Source organism: Danio rerio, chromosome 14, assembly GCF_052040795.2.
Source record: "Danio rerio strain M-AB ecotype USA chromosome 14, GRCz13ab, whole genome shotgun sequence".
Lineage (NCBI taxonomy): Eukaryota > Metazoa > Chordata > Actinopteri > Cypriniformes > Danionidae > Danio > Danio rerio.
In genome coordinates this window covers 2,821,744-2,836,794 of record NC_141034.1, presented here as the reverse complement: position 1 = coordinate 2,836,794, position 15,051 = coordinate 2,821,744, and the positions used below count along the sequence as shown (strand labels likewise).

Genomic DNA, 15,051 nt, shown 5'->3' with positions numbered 1-15,051 from the left:
TTTACGCTGCATATAACGCTGTCTCGGTTTATTTTTTTATTTGTGTGTGTAAGTTTTGAATAAGATTATAGATGAATATTTTTTTAAAGGTTTAGTTTTTTTCAGTATGAATTCGTGCGGTTTAATGAACAGCAATGCAACTGAAGAGCGCGAGGTGTCACTGTAACCCTAGTGTACGATTTAAAATAACAGAGAACCTCCCTGCTTTTTTTCTCTCTCTCTCTTGGTTAGATTATACATGATCAGCCTGTCGTCAGTTACGCGGTTTGCTCGCTGCTTTTGTCAATCGTTATTCTTTGTAATATCCTTCAATATTTGAGGAATTTTGAATTTCTGGTTTCTGGTATGTGACCACTGGATTATTATTTGGACATTTGTTGTGGCATTGCTGTGGATATTTTACGCTGCAAAAATGGGACAAAGGAGACCCGATCAGCGGCGGGAGCGGCGTGTGAAAATACTCTTCTTTGTTGTGTTATTTGTTTATGGCAAAACCGTTTTGGCACAGATACGCTACTCTATTTCTGAAGAGCAAAAGGACGGAACTGCTGTGGGAAATGTTGCTAAGGATTTGGGTATTGATCCCAAAACCTTAAAGGAGCGAGGATTTCGCATTGTCTCCACCTCAGGCGAGTCCATGTTTAGTGTAAACCAGAACGACGGTGTCTTGTATGTGAAAGGTAAATTAGACAGGGAGAATGTTTGTGAACGAAGCACCCCGTGTTTAATCAACCTAAAAATTGCTTTAGAAAATCCTCTCGAGATCCATTATGTGACTGTTGATGTAATAGACGTGAATGACCACGCACCGATGTTTCCAGAGCAGGAAAAGCGTTTGGAAATAAGCGAAACGGTGCTTCCCGGTGCGCGTTTCCAGCTTCAGGCTGCGCGCGATCCAGACAGTGGCAGTAATTCAGTTCAGACTTATAAACTGAGCCACACTGAATACTTTCGTATTGAAATTAAAGATCGGTATGAAGACGGCAAAGTTCCCGTTTTGATTTTACAAAAGCCTCTTGACCGAGAGGTTACAAAAAGTATAAAGCTGCAGTTAACTGCTTTAGATGGAGGCAGACCACCAAAGTCTGGAAAGATGACTATAATTATAGATGTGCTAGATATTAATGATAATGCACCTGTATTTATTAAAGAAGTGTACAGTGTCACACTCAATGAAAACACTCCAGTTGGCACAACCATTCTTAGGGTGAACGCAACTGATTTGGATGAAGGACAAAACGGAGTAGTTGTTTATTCATTAGGGCATGACGTCAATGACAAATTGCGTAAACTTTTTAACGTTAATCCAGTCACAGGAGAAATTGTTGTGACAGGTCTGTTAGATTTTGAAGTAAAAGATATATACGAGATTGATATTCAGGCATCTGACAAAGGGATTGCTCCTCTAACAACAGATAAAAGTGTTACAATAAAAATCGCCGATGTAAATGACAATGAACCTCAGATAGAAGTGACGTCATTGTCGAGCACCATTCCAGAAGACTCTAAACCTGGAACAACAGTGGCTTTAATAAGTGTGTCTGACTTAGATTCTGGGATAAATGGCAGAGTCACCTGTTCATTATCTGAGAACATACCTTTCCAGCTAATGCCATCATCTCAAGAAAATACATATTCATTAGTGACAACATCTGCTCTAGACAGAGAGACCATTGCTCACTATGACATTACACTAGAAGCCAAAGACGCTGGTCAACCACCACTGTCTTCTGTTAAATCTGTAACTGTTCAGATATCAGATGTAAATGACAATAGCCCAGAGTTCTCTTCCTCTCCTTATGCATTTTATGTGATGGAGAATAATGCTCCAGGCAAATCTTTATTCTCTGTGTCCGCCTCTGACAAAGACACTGGTGCAAACAGTGCTGTCAGCTATCAGATATGGAGAGATGGTGGTGCAGAAAACAAATTTACATCTTTCATTAATATTAACTCTGAAAATGGGGAGATTTATGCGCTTAAGAGTTTTGACTTTGAAACTTCCAAAACGTTTCAGTTCCACATACTCGCCACAGACTCTGGAAGTCCATCTCTGAGCAGTAACGTGACAGTGAACGTGTTTATTCTGGACCAGAACGACAACGTTCCAGTGATCTTATATCCAGTCAGCGCTAACGGTTCTGCTGAGGGTGTGGAAGAGATTCCCCGTAATGTGAACGCAGGTCATTTGGTGACTAAAGTCAGAGCCTATGACGCAGATATAGGATACAACGGCTGGTTATTATTCTCACTGCAGGAAGTTAGTGAGCACAGTCTCTTTGCTTTGGACCGCTATACAGGACAGATAAGGACCCTTCGCTCATTCACAGAAACAGACGAGGCCCAGCATAAACTGGTCATACTGGTCAAAGACAATGGGAACGTTTCCCTCTCAGCAACAGCGACTGTGATTGTCAAAGTTGTGGAGCCCAAAGAGGCTTTTGCAGCTTCTGATGTTAAAAACGCAGAGAAACACGAGGAGGAAAACAACGTGACATTTTATTTGATCATCACTTTGGGCTCGGTTTCGGTGCTTTTCGTCATCAGCATCATCGTGTTGATTGTAATGCAGTGCTCCAAATCTACAGACTATTCGTCCAAGTATTTACAGGACACAAATTATGACGGGACTCTGTGTCACAGCATCCAGTACAGATCTGGAGACAAACGCTACATGTTAGTTGGACCCAGAATGAGTATCGGCTCTACTATAGCACCAGGCAGTAATAGGAATACTCTAGTCATACCAGATCGCAGGAGGAGAGACTCTGGAGAGGTAAGAACAAGATTAGCATTTTGCTATATTTTTTTTCATGGTCATAATTGTTATGTTTATTGTTTCTTACTTATACTGAGCTCAACGACTGTTAGAATTACTCCGGTGACATTGTGATTAATCAATATTACAACAGTGGGCTTCAATATAGCTAAATCTCCCTCTGAACTCAATATGTTTTTTTTTTTTTTTTTATTGGATTGTGCCTTAGACTTATATGTGTATATACAAATACAGCAAGAGCGGCCGAATCGCTGTCCTTGGTGCTGATTTTGTGATGCCGCTTCTACACTGCATAAAACGCTATTGCTATATATTTATTTTGGGTATATAACAAGCCATTAAAGAAACTAGAAAAAGGTTTAGTTTAAATAGTTTTTAAAATGTGGTAGGCTTTAATGAACAGCAATACATATGAAGAGCGCGAGGTGTCAGTGTAAACCCAGAATACGATTTAAAACGTCACAGATCCTCCCTGCTTTTTATTCGTGGCTTACATTTGTACACGATCAGTCTGTTTTCGGCTACGCGGTTTGCTCGCTCATTTTGTTTATCGATTTCGTAGTCATATATTTCAAGATTTGTGAAATTTCTGGTATGTGACCATTGGACTAATATTTGGACATTTGTTGTGGCATTGCTGTGGATATTATACGCTGCAAAAATGGGACAAAGGAGACCCGATCAGCGGCGGGAGCGGCGTGTGAAAATACTCTTCTTTGTTGTGTTATTTGTTTATGGCAAAACCGTTTTGGCACAGATACGCTACTCTATTTCTGAAGAGCAAAAGGACGGAACTGCTGTGGGAAATGTTGCCAAGGATTTGGGTATTGATCACAGAACCTTAAAGGAGCGAGGATTTCGCATTGTCTCCACCTCAGGCGAGTCCATGTTTAGTGTAAACCAGAACGACGGTGTCTTGTATGTGAAAGGTAAATTAGACAGAGAGACTGTGTGCGAAAGACGCACCCCGTGTTTAATCAATCTGAAACTTGCTTTAGAAAATCCTCTCGAGATCCATTATGTGACTGTTGATGTAATAGACGTGAATGATCACGCACCGATGTTTCCAGAGCAGGAAAAGCGTTTAGAAATAGGAGAATCGGTGCTTCCCGGTGCGCGTTTCCAGCTTCAGGCTGCGCGCGATCCAGACAGTGGCAGTAATTCAGTTCAGACTTATAAACTGAGCCACACTGAATACTTTCGTATTGAAATTAAGGATCGTGATGAAGATGGCAAAGTTCCCGTTTTGATTTTACTAAAGTCTTTGGACCGAGAGGTTACAAAAAAGATGAAATTGCAGTTAACTGCTTTAGATGGAGGCAGACCACCAAAGTCTGGAACCATGGATATATCTATAGATGTGTTGGATATTAACGATAACCCACCAGTTTTCACAAAAGACGTTTACAGTGTAATGCTAAATGAAAACACCCCTGTGGGCACAACTATTTTTAGGGTGAATGCAACTGATTTGGATGAAGGACAGAACGGAGTAGTTGTTTATTCATTAGGGCATGACGTCAATGATAAATTGCGTAAACTTTTTAACGTTAATCCAGTCACAGGAGAAATTGTTGTGACAGGTCTGTTAGATTTTGAAGTTAAAGACAAATATGAGATTGATGTTCAGGCATCAGATAAAGGAACTGTTCCACTAACAACAGATAAAAGTGTTACAATAAAAATCGCTGATGTAAATGACAATGAACCTCAGATAGAAGTGACGTCATTGTCGAGCACCATTCCAGAAGACTCTAAACCTGGAACAACAGTGGCTTTAATAAGTGTGTCTGACTTAGATTCTGGGATAAATGGCAGAGTCACCTGTTCATTATCTGAGAACATACCTTTCCAGCTAATGCCATCATCTCAAGAAAATACATATTCATTAGTGACAACATCTGCTCTAGACAGAGAGACCATTGCTCACTATGACATTACATTAGAAGCCAAAGACGCTGGTCAACCACCACTGTCTTCTGTTAAATCTGTAACTGTTCAGATATCAGATGTAAATGACAATAGTCCAGAGTTCTCTTCCTCTCCTTATGCATTTTATGTGATGGAGAATAATGCTCCAGGCAAATCTTTATTCTCTGTGTCCGCCTCTGACAAAGACACTGGTGCAAACAGTGCTGTCAGCTATCAGATATGGAGAGATGGTGGTGCAGAAAACAAATTTACATCTTTCATTAATATTAACTCTGAAAATGGGGAGATTTATGCGCTGAAGAGTTTTGACTTTGAAACTTCCAAAACATTTCAGTTCCACATACTCGCCACAGACTCTGGAAGTCCATCTCTGAGCAGTAACGTGACAGTGAACGTGTTTATTCTGGACCAGAACGACAACATTCCAGTGATCTTATATCCAGTCAGCGCTAACGGTTCTGCTGAGGGTGTGGAAGAGATTCCCCGTAATGTGAACGCAGGTCATTTGGTGACTAAAGTCAGAGCCTATGACGCAGATATAGGATACAACGGCTGGTTATTATTCTCACTGCAGGAAGTTAGTGAGCACAGTCTCTTTGCTTTGGACCGCTATACAGGACAGATAAGGACCCTTCGCTCATTCACAGAAACAGACGAGGCCCAGCATAAACTGGTCATACTGGTCAAAGACAATGGGAACGTTTCCCTCTCAGCAACAGCGACTGTGATTGTCAAAGTTGTGGAGCCCAAAGAGGCTTTTGCAGCTTCTGATGTTAAAAACGCAGAGAAACACGAGGAGGAAAACAACGTGACATTTTATTTGATCATCACTTTGGGCTCGGTTTCGGTGCTTTTCGTCATCAGCATCATCGTGTTGATTGTAATGCAGTGCTCCAAATCTACAGACTATTCGTCCAAGTATTTACAGGACACAAATTATGACGGGACTCTGTGTCACAGCATCCAGTACAGATCTGGAGACAAACGCTACATGTTAGTTGGACCCAGAATGAGTATCGGCTCTACTATAGCACCAGGCAGTAATAGGAATACTCTAGTCATACCTGATCGCAGGAGGAGAGACTCTGGAGAGGTAAGAACAAGATTAGCATTTTGCTATATTTTATTCATGGTCATAATTGTTATGCTTATTGTTTCTTACTTATACTGAGCCCAATGACTGCTAGAATTACTCCGGTGACATTGTGATTAATCAATATTACAACAGTGTGCTTCAATATAGCTAAATCTCCCTCTGAACTCAATATGTTTTTATTGCATTGTGCTTAGACTTATATATGTATATACAAATACAGCAAGAGCGGCCGAGCCGCTGTCCTTGGTGCTGATTTTGTGATGCCGCTTCTACACTGCATATTACGCTATTGCTGTGCATTTATTTTGGGTATATAACAAGCCATTAAAGAAACTAGAAAAAGGTTTAGTTTAAATAATTTTGAAAATGTTGTAGGCTTTAATGAAGAGCAATGCAACTGAAGAGCGCGAGGTGTCAGTGTAAACCCAGAATACGATTTAAAACGTCACAGATCCTCCCTGCTTTTTATTCGTGGCTTACATTTGTACACGATCAGTCTGTTTTCGGCTAAGCGGTTTGCTCGCTCATTTTGTTTATCGTTTTTAGTGGTCATATATTTCAAGATTTGTGAAATTTCTGGTATGTGACCATTGGACTAATATTTGGACATTTGTTGTGGCATTGCTGTGGATATTATACGCTGCAAAAATGGGACAAAGGAGACCCGATCAGCGGCGGGAGCGGCGTGTGAAAATACTCTTCTTTGTTGTGTTATTTGTTTATGGCAAAACCGTTTTGGCACAGATACGCTACTCTATTTCTGAAGAGCAAAAGGACGGAACTGCTGTGGGAAATGTTGCTAAGGATTTGGGTATTGATCACAGAACCTTAAAGGAGCGAGGATTTCGCATTGTCTCCACCTCAGGCGAGTCCATGTTTAGTGTAAACCAGGACGACGGTGTCTTGTATGTGAAAGGTAAATTAGACAGAGAGACTGTGTGCGAAAGACGCACCCCGTGTTTAATCAATCTGAAACTTGCTTTAGAAAATCCTCTCGAGATCCATTATGTGACTGTTGATGTAATAGACGTGAATGATCACGCACCGATGTTTCCAGAGCAGGAAACGCGTTTAGAAATAAGCGAAACGGTGCTTCCCGGTGCGCGTTTCCAGCTTCAGGCTGCGCGCGATCCAGACAGTGGCAGCAATTCAGTTCAGACTTATAAACTGAGCCACACTGAATACTTTCGTATTGAAATTATAGATCGCGACGAAGATGGCAAAGTTCCGGCGCTTATTTTGCAAAAGCCGCTTGACCGAGAGGTTACAAAAAGTATAAAGCTGCAGTTAACTGCTTTAGATGGAGGCAGACCACCAAAGTCTGGAGCGATGGCTATAATTATAGATGTGCTAGATATTAATGATAATGCACCTGTTTTCACTAAAGATACTTACAGTGTAATACTGAATGAAAACACTCCTGTAGGCACAACCATTCTCAGGGTGAACGCAACGGATCCGGACGAAGGACAAAACGGAGAAGTAGTTTACTCATTGGGTCATAATGTTAATTACAAGTTGCGGAAACTATTTGATGTAAATCCAGTCACAGGAGACGTTATCGTGACAGGTCTATTGGATTATGAGGTCAAAGATAAATATCAGATTGACATTCAAGCTTCAGATAAGGGAACTGTTCCACTAAAAACAGATAAAATTATTACTATAAAAATCGCTGATGTGAATGACAATGAACCTCAGATAGAAGTGACGTCATTGTCGAGCACCATTCCAGAAGACTCTAAACCTGGAACAACAGTGGCTTTAATAAGTGTGTCTGACTTAGATTCTGGGATAAATGGCAGAGTCACCTGTTCATTATCTGAGAACATACCTTTCCAGCTAATGCCATCATCTCAAGAAAATACATATTCATTAGTGACAACATCTGCTCTAGACAGAGAGACCATTGCTCACTATGACATTACATTAGAAGCCAAAGACGCTGGTCAACCACCACTGTCTTCTGTTAAATCTGTAACTGTTCAGATATCAGATGTAAATGACAATAGTCCAGAGTTCTCTTCCTCTCCTTATGCATTTTATGTGATGGAGAATAATGCTCCAGGCAAATCTTTATTCTCTGTGTCCGCCTCTGACAAAGACACTGGTGCAAACAGTGCTATCAGCTATCAGATATGGAGAGATGGTGGTGCAGAAAACAAATTTACATCTTTCATTAATATTAACTCTGAAAATGGGGAGATTTATGCGCTGAAGAGTTTTGACTTTGAAACTTCCAAAACGTTTCAGTTCCACATACTCGCCACAGACTCTGGAAGTCCATCTCTGAGCAGTAACGTGACAGTGAACGTGTTTATTCTGGACCAGAACGACAACGTTCCAGTGATCTTATATCCAGTCAGCGCTAACGGTTCTGCTGAGGGTGTGGAAGAGATTCCCCGTAATGTGAACGCAGGTCATTTGGTGACTAAAGTCAGAGCCTATGACGCAGATATAGGATACAACGGCTGGTTATTATTCTCACTGCAGGAAGTTAGTGAGCACAGTCTCTTTGCTTTGGACCGCTATACAGGACAGATAAGGACCCTTCGCTCATTCACAGAAACAGACGAGGCCCAGCATAAACTGGTCATACTGGTCAAAGACAATGGGAACGTTTCCCTCTCAGCAACAGCGACTGTGATTGTCAAAGTTGTGGAGCCCAAAGAGGCTTTTGCAGCTTCTGATGTTAAAAACGCAGAGAAAGACGAGGAGGAAAACAACGTGACATTTTATTTGATCATCACTTTGGGCTCGGTTTCGGTGCTTTTCGTCATCAGCATCATCGTGTTGATTGTAATGCAGTGCTCCAAATCTACAGACTATTCGTCCAAGTATTTACAGGACACAAATTATGACGGGACTCTGTGTCACAGCATCCAGTACAGATCTGGAGACAAACGCTACATGTTAGTTGGGCCCAGAATGAGTATCGGCTCGACTATAGCACCAGGCAGTAATAGGAATACTCTAGTCATACCAGATCGCAGGAGGAGAGACTCTGAAGAGGTAAGAAACTTCAGGGTCTGAGTTGATTTTATACATATTTATCTATTGTCATTAATCAATAGACTGTATGTGGTCAAATAGTTGCATCACTTTTAGGCAAGTAAAATCTGTACATTTTTTATTTATTTTTTATTTTTTGGTGAAGTTCTGTTTTCCTCATGGGGAACAATAATTTGCGTATATCTTTGCTACAATTGTGATGCTATCCTCAATGTAGGGAGTATAACTAATTGAATCGCCTTTTATATTAACTTTGGCAGTGTATTTCTAGTATAAATTTGGATAAATCTAGCAAACCATGCAAATGTGTCAATTGTATCCATTTGTTTGCTGTTTGCGTGTTGTTGCTACACATTTCTATAAGCTCTACACAGTTTCTACAGAAAATAGTAGCACTATTGTACACAGAACGAAGGAGTAAAGCAGATTTAATTATTTACTATTGAGTAATAGTTCACATATTTTTAGTGGTCATCTTATCTTTCCATTTTTTCATTTGGGTCAATTTTGACTCTTTACAAATGTTGTAATATTTGTTGTATTTGTGTTTATTTGTGCAGGCAGCAGGCATACTAATAAAAGACTTGGCTTTAACATATTTAAAGTATTTTAGAGGTTTAATCAGTGGTAAGAAGAGAAAGTGACAGTAGAATTTGCTCAAACAATTTTTGGTGTATCCAGGTAAATAAGTCAGTTCCATAGAAGATTAGTGTATGATCTGTATGCATGTGTGACTGATATGCAATTATTAGGTAACACCTGATTAATCTAGGTTTAGCTGTTATGAACTACTTTCTAATGCCATTGGCATAGGCAAAACATCTCAAGCTAACCAGCACATATTTGTTTTTACATGTCTATATATACAAATATAGAAATGTACGGGATATTTTAAAATAGACTATATTTAATGCAGTAATATTCAAGCAGTGGCAGTAACTAGAACATTAATTACGTACGCTATTTGTATTTATATAGACTAAATGCTTGTGTTATTCCAATATGTTTTCTCTTTAAAAGGCTTTCGTTTCTTCCGACGTCCGCTAGCTATAGTGGTTTTCAATATTTATTCGTTTGCAGTGAAAAATAAATTCGCATGGTGTCAGCACACACCAAAAAGTCGGAGCTGCTGTGGCATCGCGTGTTGGCAGTTTCATTCGCTCAGTCAGTTCGTTATGATCGCCGTGGATGTCGCCTTCACATCCGCCCAGAGCTGTATCTGCTTCAGCATACTGTAAGGATTTTACAATACAAAACAGGAATTTTATGCTTAAAGCTTATGTTTGTTATGGGCTCATATTTACTGCGACTGGGATCAGTTTAAACGGGAATGTCCTGCAAAATGCAACAAAGGGCGCGTTCGTCATGGCGCCTCGCGCTTACATGTATGGCACTGGGAATGCTGTTCTGGAGAGAAATCTGCGCACAGATACGATATTCTGTCTCTGAGGAACAAAAAGATGGAGCTGTCGTCGGAAATCTTGCGAAGGATTTAGGTCTCGACCCACGGACGTTAAAGGAGAGAGGATTTCGGATCGTTTCGACCTCCGGCGACTCGCTGTTCACGGTAAACCAGAACGACGGGATTTTAAGTGTAAATGGGAAAATAGATCGCGAGGTGGTGTGTGAGAGAATCAGCTCATGTAATATCAATCTGAAGATTACGTTAGAAAACCCCTTGGAGATGCATTACGTGTCGATTGAAATAGTGGATGTCAATGATCATGCTCCGACATTCCCTGAGAAAGAAAAGCTGCTGGAAATATCCGAATCTGCCTTACCTGGAGCTCGGTATCAGTTACAGGCTGCGCGGGATCCGGATGGCGGTGTGAACTCCGTTCAGCAATATAAACTCAGCCATAATGATCACTTCCGTATTGAAGTTAAAGATCGCGGGGAAGATCGAAAAATGCCGTTTTTAATCCTACAAAAGCCTTTAGATCGAGAAACCAGCCGTAAACACAAGTTAGTCCTCACTGCGCTCGACGGAGGACGACCACCCAAATCTGGAACAATGGAGATCATAGTTGATGTTTTAGATATTAATGACAACATGCCAGTTTTCACACAGGAGGTTTACAGTGTAACTCTGAAGGAGAATGTCCCAGTTGGTACTACTGTTATACAGGTTAATGCTACTGACATGGATGACGGACCAAATGGAGAAGTATTTTATTCGTTTGGAAAGGATATAGACAATAGACTGACAAAACTATTTGATTTAAACTCCATCACTGGAGAATTGATAGTGATTGGGCCAATAGATTTTGAGGAGACAAACAGCTTTGAAATAGATATCCAAGCATCAGACAAAGGATCAGTTCCTCTGACGTCAGATAAGAGTATAACCATAAAAATCATTGACGTAAATGACAACGTGCCTGAGATAGATGTGACATCACTTTCAAGTGCAGTGCCTGAAGACTGCAAAACTGGAACCACTGTAGCTTTAATCAGTGTCAGTGATTCAGATTCTGGTGTAAATGGGAAAGTGCTGTGCTACATCACTGAAGACACTCCTTTCAGGTTGATGGCATCATCTCAAGATAATATTTACGCTCTTGTCACTGCTTCATCTCTTGACAGAGAAACTGTACCTCGCTATGACATCACGTTACTAGCCAAAGATGCTGGGCAGCCACCGCTGTCTTCAGTTAAGACTATAACTGTGCAGGTGTCAGATGTAAACGACAATAGTCCACAGTTCTCTCTTTCACCCTATGCTTTTTATGTGTTTGAAAACAACATCGCAGGGAAATCGTTGTTCTCTGTGTCTGCTTCTGATCGCGATCTGGATGACAATGCTGTTGTAAAGTATAGCATTTGGAGAGACTCTGGAGATGAAAACAAATATACATCTTTCATCAATATTAATTCAGAGAACGGGGAGATTTACGGCCTGAAGGGGTTTGACTTTGAAACTATAAAAATGTTCCAGTTTCATGTTATTGCAACAGACTCTGGAAGTCCATCTCTGAGCAGTAACGTGACAGTGAACGTGTTTATTCTGGACCAGAACGACAACGTTCCAGTGATCTTATATCCAGTCAGCGCTAACGGTTCTGCTGAGGGTGTGGAAGAGATTCCCCGTAATGTGAACGCAGGTCATTTGGTGACTAAAGTCAGAGCCTATGACGCAGATATAGGATACAACGGCTGGTTATTATTCTCACTGCAGGAAGTTAGTGAGCACAGTCTCTTTGCTTTGGACCGCTATACAGGACAGATAAGGACCCTTCGCTCATTCACAGAAACAGACGAGGCCCAGCATAAACTGGTCATACTGGTCAAAGACAATGGGAACGTTTCCCTCTCAGCAACAGCGACTGTGATTGTCAAAGTTGTGGAGCCCAAAGAGCCTTTTGCAGCTTCTGATCTTCAAAACGCAGAGAAAGACGAGGAGGAAAACAACGTGACATTTTATTTGATCATCACTTTGGGCTCGGTTTCGGTGCTTTTCGTCATCAGCATCATCGTGTTGATTGTAATGCAGTGCTCCAAATCTACAGACTATTCGTCCAAGTATTTACAGGACACAAATTATGACGGGACTCTGTGTCACAGCATCCAGTACAGATCTGGAGACAAACGCTACATGTTAGTTGGACCCAGAATGAGTATCGGCTCTACTATAGCACCAGGCAGTAATAGGAATACTCTAGTCATACCAGATCGCAGGAGGAGAGACTCCGGAGAGGTAAGAATTGTAATGTTAGATGCATATTTCTGTTTATAGATACAGATTTTGCTAAAGGAGCAGCATCGAACTTTTTCATACAGGACCTGACTGTCTTACACCCAGTCTGTCTTGTTTATTTGTTTTTGAAGTGAGCTTGGGGTGGCGCAGTGGGTAGTGCTGTCACCTTAGAGCAAGTAGGTTGCTGGTTCGAGCCTTGGCTGGGTCAGTTGGCATTTCTGTGTGGAGTATGCATGTCCTCCCCGTGTTTGCATAGGTTTCCTCCGGGTGCTCCGGTTTCCCCCACAAGTCCAAAAACATCAGCTATAGATGAATTTAATAAGCGGAATTGTCCGTAGTGTGTGTGTGTGTGTGTGAAAGAGTGTGTATGGGTGTTTCCTAATAATGAGTTGCAGCTGGAAGGGCATCCGCTGGATAAAACATATGCTGGATAAGTTGGAGGTTTATTCTGCTGTGGTGACCCCGATTAATAAAAGGGACTAAGCCAAAATTAAAATGAATGAATAAAGTGAGTTTGTACTGAAAAAAGCAGTGCTCAAACAGCAGTTGTTATCTGAAAACATTAATACATGATAATCAACACTGAACATGATTAACTACATACATATGTTCAGAATATCGATAGAAAATAGACGCAGCTAATGAAAATAAAGCTTCAGCTAAGTGTCTTCACAATTGTCTATATGCCTGTGTTCAGTATTTTCTTTTCGGCTTAGTCCCTTTATTAATCTGGGGTCACCACAGCGGCATGAACCGCCAACTTATCCAGCAAATGTTTTTCGCAGCGGATGCCCTTCCAGCTGCAACCCATCACTGGGAAACCATCCATATCAATTAATACACATGCATTGTGTTCAGTAATATGCAGGTATTTTGATGTATTGAGTGTAAGCTTTTCTCTTCAAATCACAAGCTTGTAGGACGACAGCAACCATTGGTGGAAAGAGTACTGAAAAATCAGTTATGTTAAAGTGCCATTACTTGCCTAAAAATGTAGTGCGAGTAAAAGTATCTGTTGAAAATATTATTGAAAATATTAGTAAATAGTAGCCCCTTTAAAAGTACTCAAGAGTAGTGAGTGGTGAGTATTACGCGGTAAAAAGCTGATGCATTTACATGTCATCTGTGGTTGTGTGTAAACGGAATATTCTGTAGGGCGTTTAGTTACTGCCCAGCAGACACACAACGTCATCAGACGTTAATATAAGGTTAGATTTAGGTTGTGATGTCAGGTGACCAAAATTCAAGTCCAGCCAGAGTCAAACGACAACGTTATTTTGATGTTCAGTAATAACGTCAAATGATGTTGATATTTGGTTGATTTTAGGTTGTTAGAAAGTGACCAAAATCCAACATCAAGCCAATATCTTCAAGCAATGTCAAATAATGACGTTTATTCGTCATGGTATGGCACCCAATGTCTGATAGACGTCATAGTGGAAACGTCCACACAACATCAAGCTGTATCATTATTAGACATTGATGTTTAGATGATATTTGGTTGATTTTAGGTTGCACATTGACGGCGGCCTGACATTGAGTTCTGACGTCAACCCCATTTTTATTTCCAAACAAAATGCAACGTCCCCTCGATGTTGGGGTATAACGTCAATCTGACGCCATGTTGACGTCTTATGCCGGCTGAGTGTTTAAGGCCATTTCGGTGTTCATACAGTAAACATCCATCATCTTCTCATCAGTGACATGCAGCTAAGCAGTCTCTGAGTCAATGTGTGAAAAGATTTTGGACTTGGTTTTGGACACTTTTAATGCTTTCAGACAGTTTGCTGCAATTATAAATCGCTCATGTCTTGCGTTTGTTCAGTATGATGCGATTTAAGTTCTATGTGAGATTTGATTGTACAAGAATAACAGGATTAATATTGCTAATCCCCATAGACAAGAAAAAATAAACTCAAGAGTTCCCACTTAGATATGCTTTGCATTTACAGCAGGTTTGGCATGCTGTCCCGGGAGAGAACCCTGAGCTCTCTATACTGTTTACTTTGAATACGCTGCCTAAAATCACATACAAGTTTGACTTTAAAACAATATTAGCACTATTTAACTGACTACAAACGGTGTTGTACTTTGATAGTCATCGGCTGAAAATATGATTTCACTATTTAGTTTTAGCAAAGAATACTTTTCTGAGAATATATTATTAAGGACACATTCAGAATGTGTGAATATTAAATCAACGTTACCTCAATTGTCAAGTAGTTATTTGTCAGAGCTCCAGAATGTTAGCAATGGGGTGTTTCACTGCCGATTTGATCATCCAAAAGGCATGAAATAAGGATCCACAGACTGTAACACAAAGAGGAATTTCAGCATAACAAGTTTTATAAGAATAAACTGCACAATATTTTACAGCATTCAGAGGATGAAAAGAATAGCATACAGTTGTCATCCTACTCCGAATAGTTGGTCTAGACTAAATATTTATTAGTACATACTTTCTAGAATGTGAATACATATTTGCACGTTTGATAAAAATATTATTAAATATAATTATTAAATAAAACAGAAACA

General features: G+C 40.4%; 24 protein-coding genes across 24 annotated transcripts in view; all 24 read left to right on the top strand.

Moving 5' to 3' along the window:
• The window catches only part of pcdh2a1 (protocadherin 2 alpha 1), a 264,980-nt gene that overhangs the window by 95,775 nt on the left and 154,154 nt on the right, over positions 1 to 15,051 (top strand). The window lies entirely within an intron of this gene.
• The window catches only part of pcdh2a2 (protocadherin 2 alpha 2), a 259,967-nt gene that overhangs the window by 90,762 nt on the left and 154,154 nt on the right, over positions 1 to 15,051 (top strand). The gene's annotated exons all lie outside the window — the stretch shown is intronic.
• The window catches only part of pcdh2a3 (protocadherin 2 alpha 3), a 256,777-nt gene that overhangs the window by 87,572 nt on the left and 154,154 nt on the right, over positions 1 to 15,051 (top strand). The window lies entirely within an intron of this gene.
• Positions 1 to 15,051, top strand: part of pcdh2a4 (protocadherin 2 alpha 4) — a 250,948-nt gene that overhangs the window by 81,743 nt on the left and 154,154 nt on the right.
• pcdh2a5 (protocadherin 2 alpha 5) overlaps positions 1 to 15,051 on the top strand; it is a 250,948-nt gene that overhangs the window by 81,743 nt on the left and 154,154 nt on the right. The window lies entirely within an intron of this gene.
• The window catches only part of pcdh2a7 (protocadherin 2 alpha 7), a 244,558-nt gene that overhangs the window by 75,353 nt on the left and 154,154 nt on the right, over positions 1 to 15,051 (top strand). The gene's annotated exons all lie outside the window — the stretch shown is intronic.
• The window catches only part of pcdh2a8 (protocadherin 2 alpha 8), a 241,085-nt gene that overhangs the window by 71,880 nt on the left and 154,154 nt on the right, over positions 1 to 15,051 (top strand). The gene's annotated exons all lie outside the window — the stretch shown is intronic.
• pcdh2a9 (protocadherin 2 alpha 9) overlaps positions 1 to 15,051 on the top strand; it is a 220,067-nt gene that overhangs the window by 50,862 nt on the left and 154,154 nt on the right. The window lies entirely within an intron of this gene.
• Positions 1 to 15,051, top strand: part of pcdh2a10 (protocadherin 2 alpha 10) — a 214,655-nt gene that overhangs the window by 45,450 nt on the left and 154,154 nt on the right. The window lies entirely within an intron of this gene.
• pcdh2a11 (protocadherin 2 alpha 11) overlaps positions 1 to 15,051 on the top strand; it is a 210,743-nt gene that overhangs the window by 41,538 nt on the left and 154,154 nt on the right. The window lies entirely within an intron of this gene.
• pcdh2a12 (protocadherin 2 alpha 12) overlaps positions 1 to 15,051 on the top strand; it is a 207,558-nt gene that overhangs the window by 38,353 nt on the left and 154,154 nt on the right. The window lies entirely within an intron of this gene.
• The window catches only part of pcdh2a13 (protocadherin 2 alpha 13), a 204,351-nt gene that overhangs the window by 35,146 nt on the left and 154,154 nt on the right, over positions 1 to 15,051 (top strand). The gene's annotated exons all lie outside the window — the stretch shown is intronic.
• The window catches only part of pcdh2a14 (protocadherin 2 alpha 14), a 201,300-nt gene that overhangs the window by 32,095 nt on the left and 154,154 nt on the right, over positions 1 to 15,051 (top strand). The window lies entirely within an intron of this gene.
• The window catches only part of pcdh2a15 (protocadherin 2 alpha 15), a 198,016-nt gene that overhangs the window by 28,811 nt on the left and 154,154 nt on the right, over positions 1 to 15,051 (top strand). The window lies entirely within an intron of this gene.
• Positions 1 to 15,051, top strand: part of pcdh2a16 (protocadherin 2 alpha 16) — a 192,768-nt gene that overhangs the window by 23,563 nt on the left and 154,154 nt on the right. The window lies entirely within an intron of this gene.
• The window catches only part of pcdh2a17 (protocadherin 2 alpha 17), a 189,288-nt gene that overhangs the window by 20,083 nt on the left and 154,154 nt on the right, over positions 1 to 15,051 (top strand). The window lies entirely within an intron of this gene.
• The window catches only part of pcdh2a18 (protocadherin 2 alpha 18), a 184,942-nt gene that overhangs the window by 15,737 nt on the left and 154,154 nt on the right, over positions 1 to 15,051 (top strand). The window lies entirely within an intron of this gene.
• The window catches only part of pcdh2a19 (protocadherin 2 alpha 19), a 180,617-nt gene that overhangs the window by 11,412 nt on the left and 154,154 nt on the right, over positions 1 to 15,051 (top strand). The window lies entirely within an intron of this gene.
• pcdh2a20 (protocadherin 2 alpha 20) overlaps positions 1 to 15,051 on the top strand; it is a 176,289-nt gene that overhangs the window by 7,084 nt on the left and 154,154 nt on the right. The window lies entirely within an intron of this gene.
• The window catches only part of pcdh2a21 (protocadherin 2 alpha 21), a 171,860-nt gene that overhangs the window by 2,655 nt on the left and 154,154 nt on the right, over positions 1 to 15,051 (top strand). The gene's annotated exons all lie outside the window — the stretch shown is intronic.
• Positions 413 to 2,776, top strand: pcdh2a22 (protocadherin 2 alpha 22; the record flags this gene model as incomplete). The annotated part of the gene is given in 1 exon segment (NM_001009586.4): positions 413 to 2,776. A coding segment is annotated over 1 exon segment (2,364 nt), but the record flags the coding sequence as incomplete, so codon positions are not given.
• The window catches only part of pcdh2a23 (protocadherin 2 alpha 23), a 165,765-nt gene continuing 154,154 nt past the window's right edge, over positions 3,441 to 15,051 (top strand). Inside the window, exon 1 of the mRNA NM_001024161.2 lies at positions 3,441 to 5,804. Coding sequence (NP_001019332.2) covers positions 3,441 to 5,804 — 2,364 coding nt within the window. The remainder of the gene's footprint in view (positions 5,805 to 15,051) is intronic.
• The window catches only part of pcdh2a24 (protocadherin 2 alpha 24), a 162,750-nt gene continuing 154,154 nt past the window's right edge, over positions 6,456 to 15,051 (top strand). Inside the window, exon 1 of the mRNA NM_001024164.2 lies at positions 6,456 to 8,819. Within this exon, the coding sequence (NP_001019335.2) occupies positions 6,456 to 8,819 (2,364 nt within the window). The remainder of the gene's footprint in view (positions 8,820 to 15,051) is intronic.
• Positions 10,162 to 12,516, top strand: pcdh2a25 (protocadherin 2 alpha 25; the record flags this gene model as incomplete). The annotated part of the gene is given in 1 exon segment (NM_001024165.2): positions 10,162 to 12,516. A coding segment is annotated over 1 exon segment (2,355 nt), but the record flags the coding sequence as incomplete, so codon positions are not given.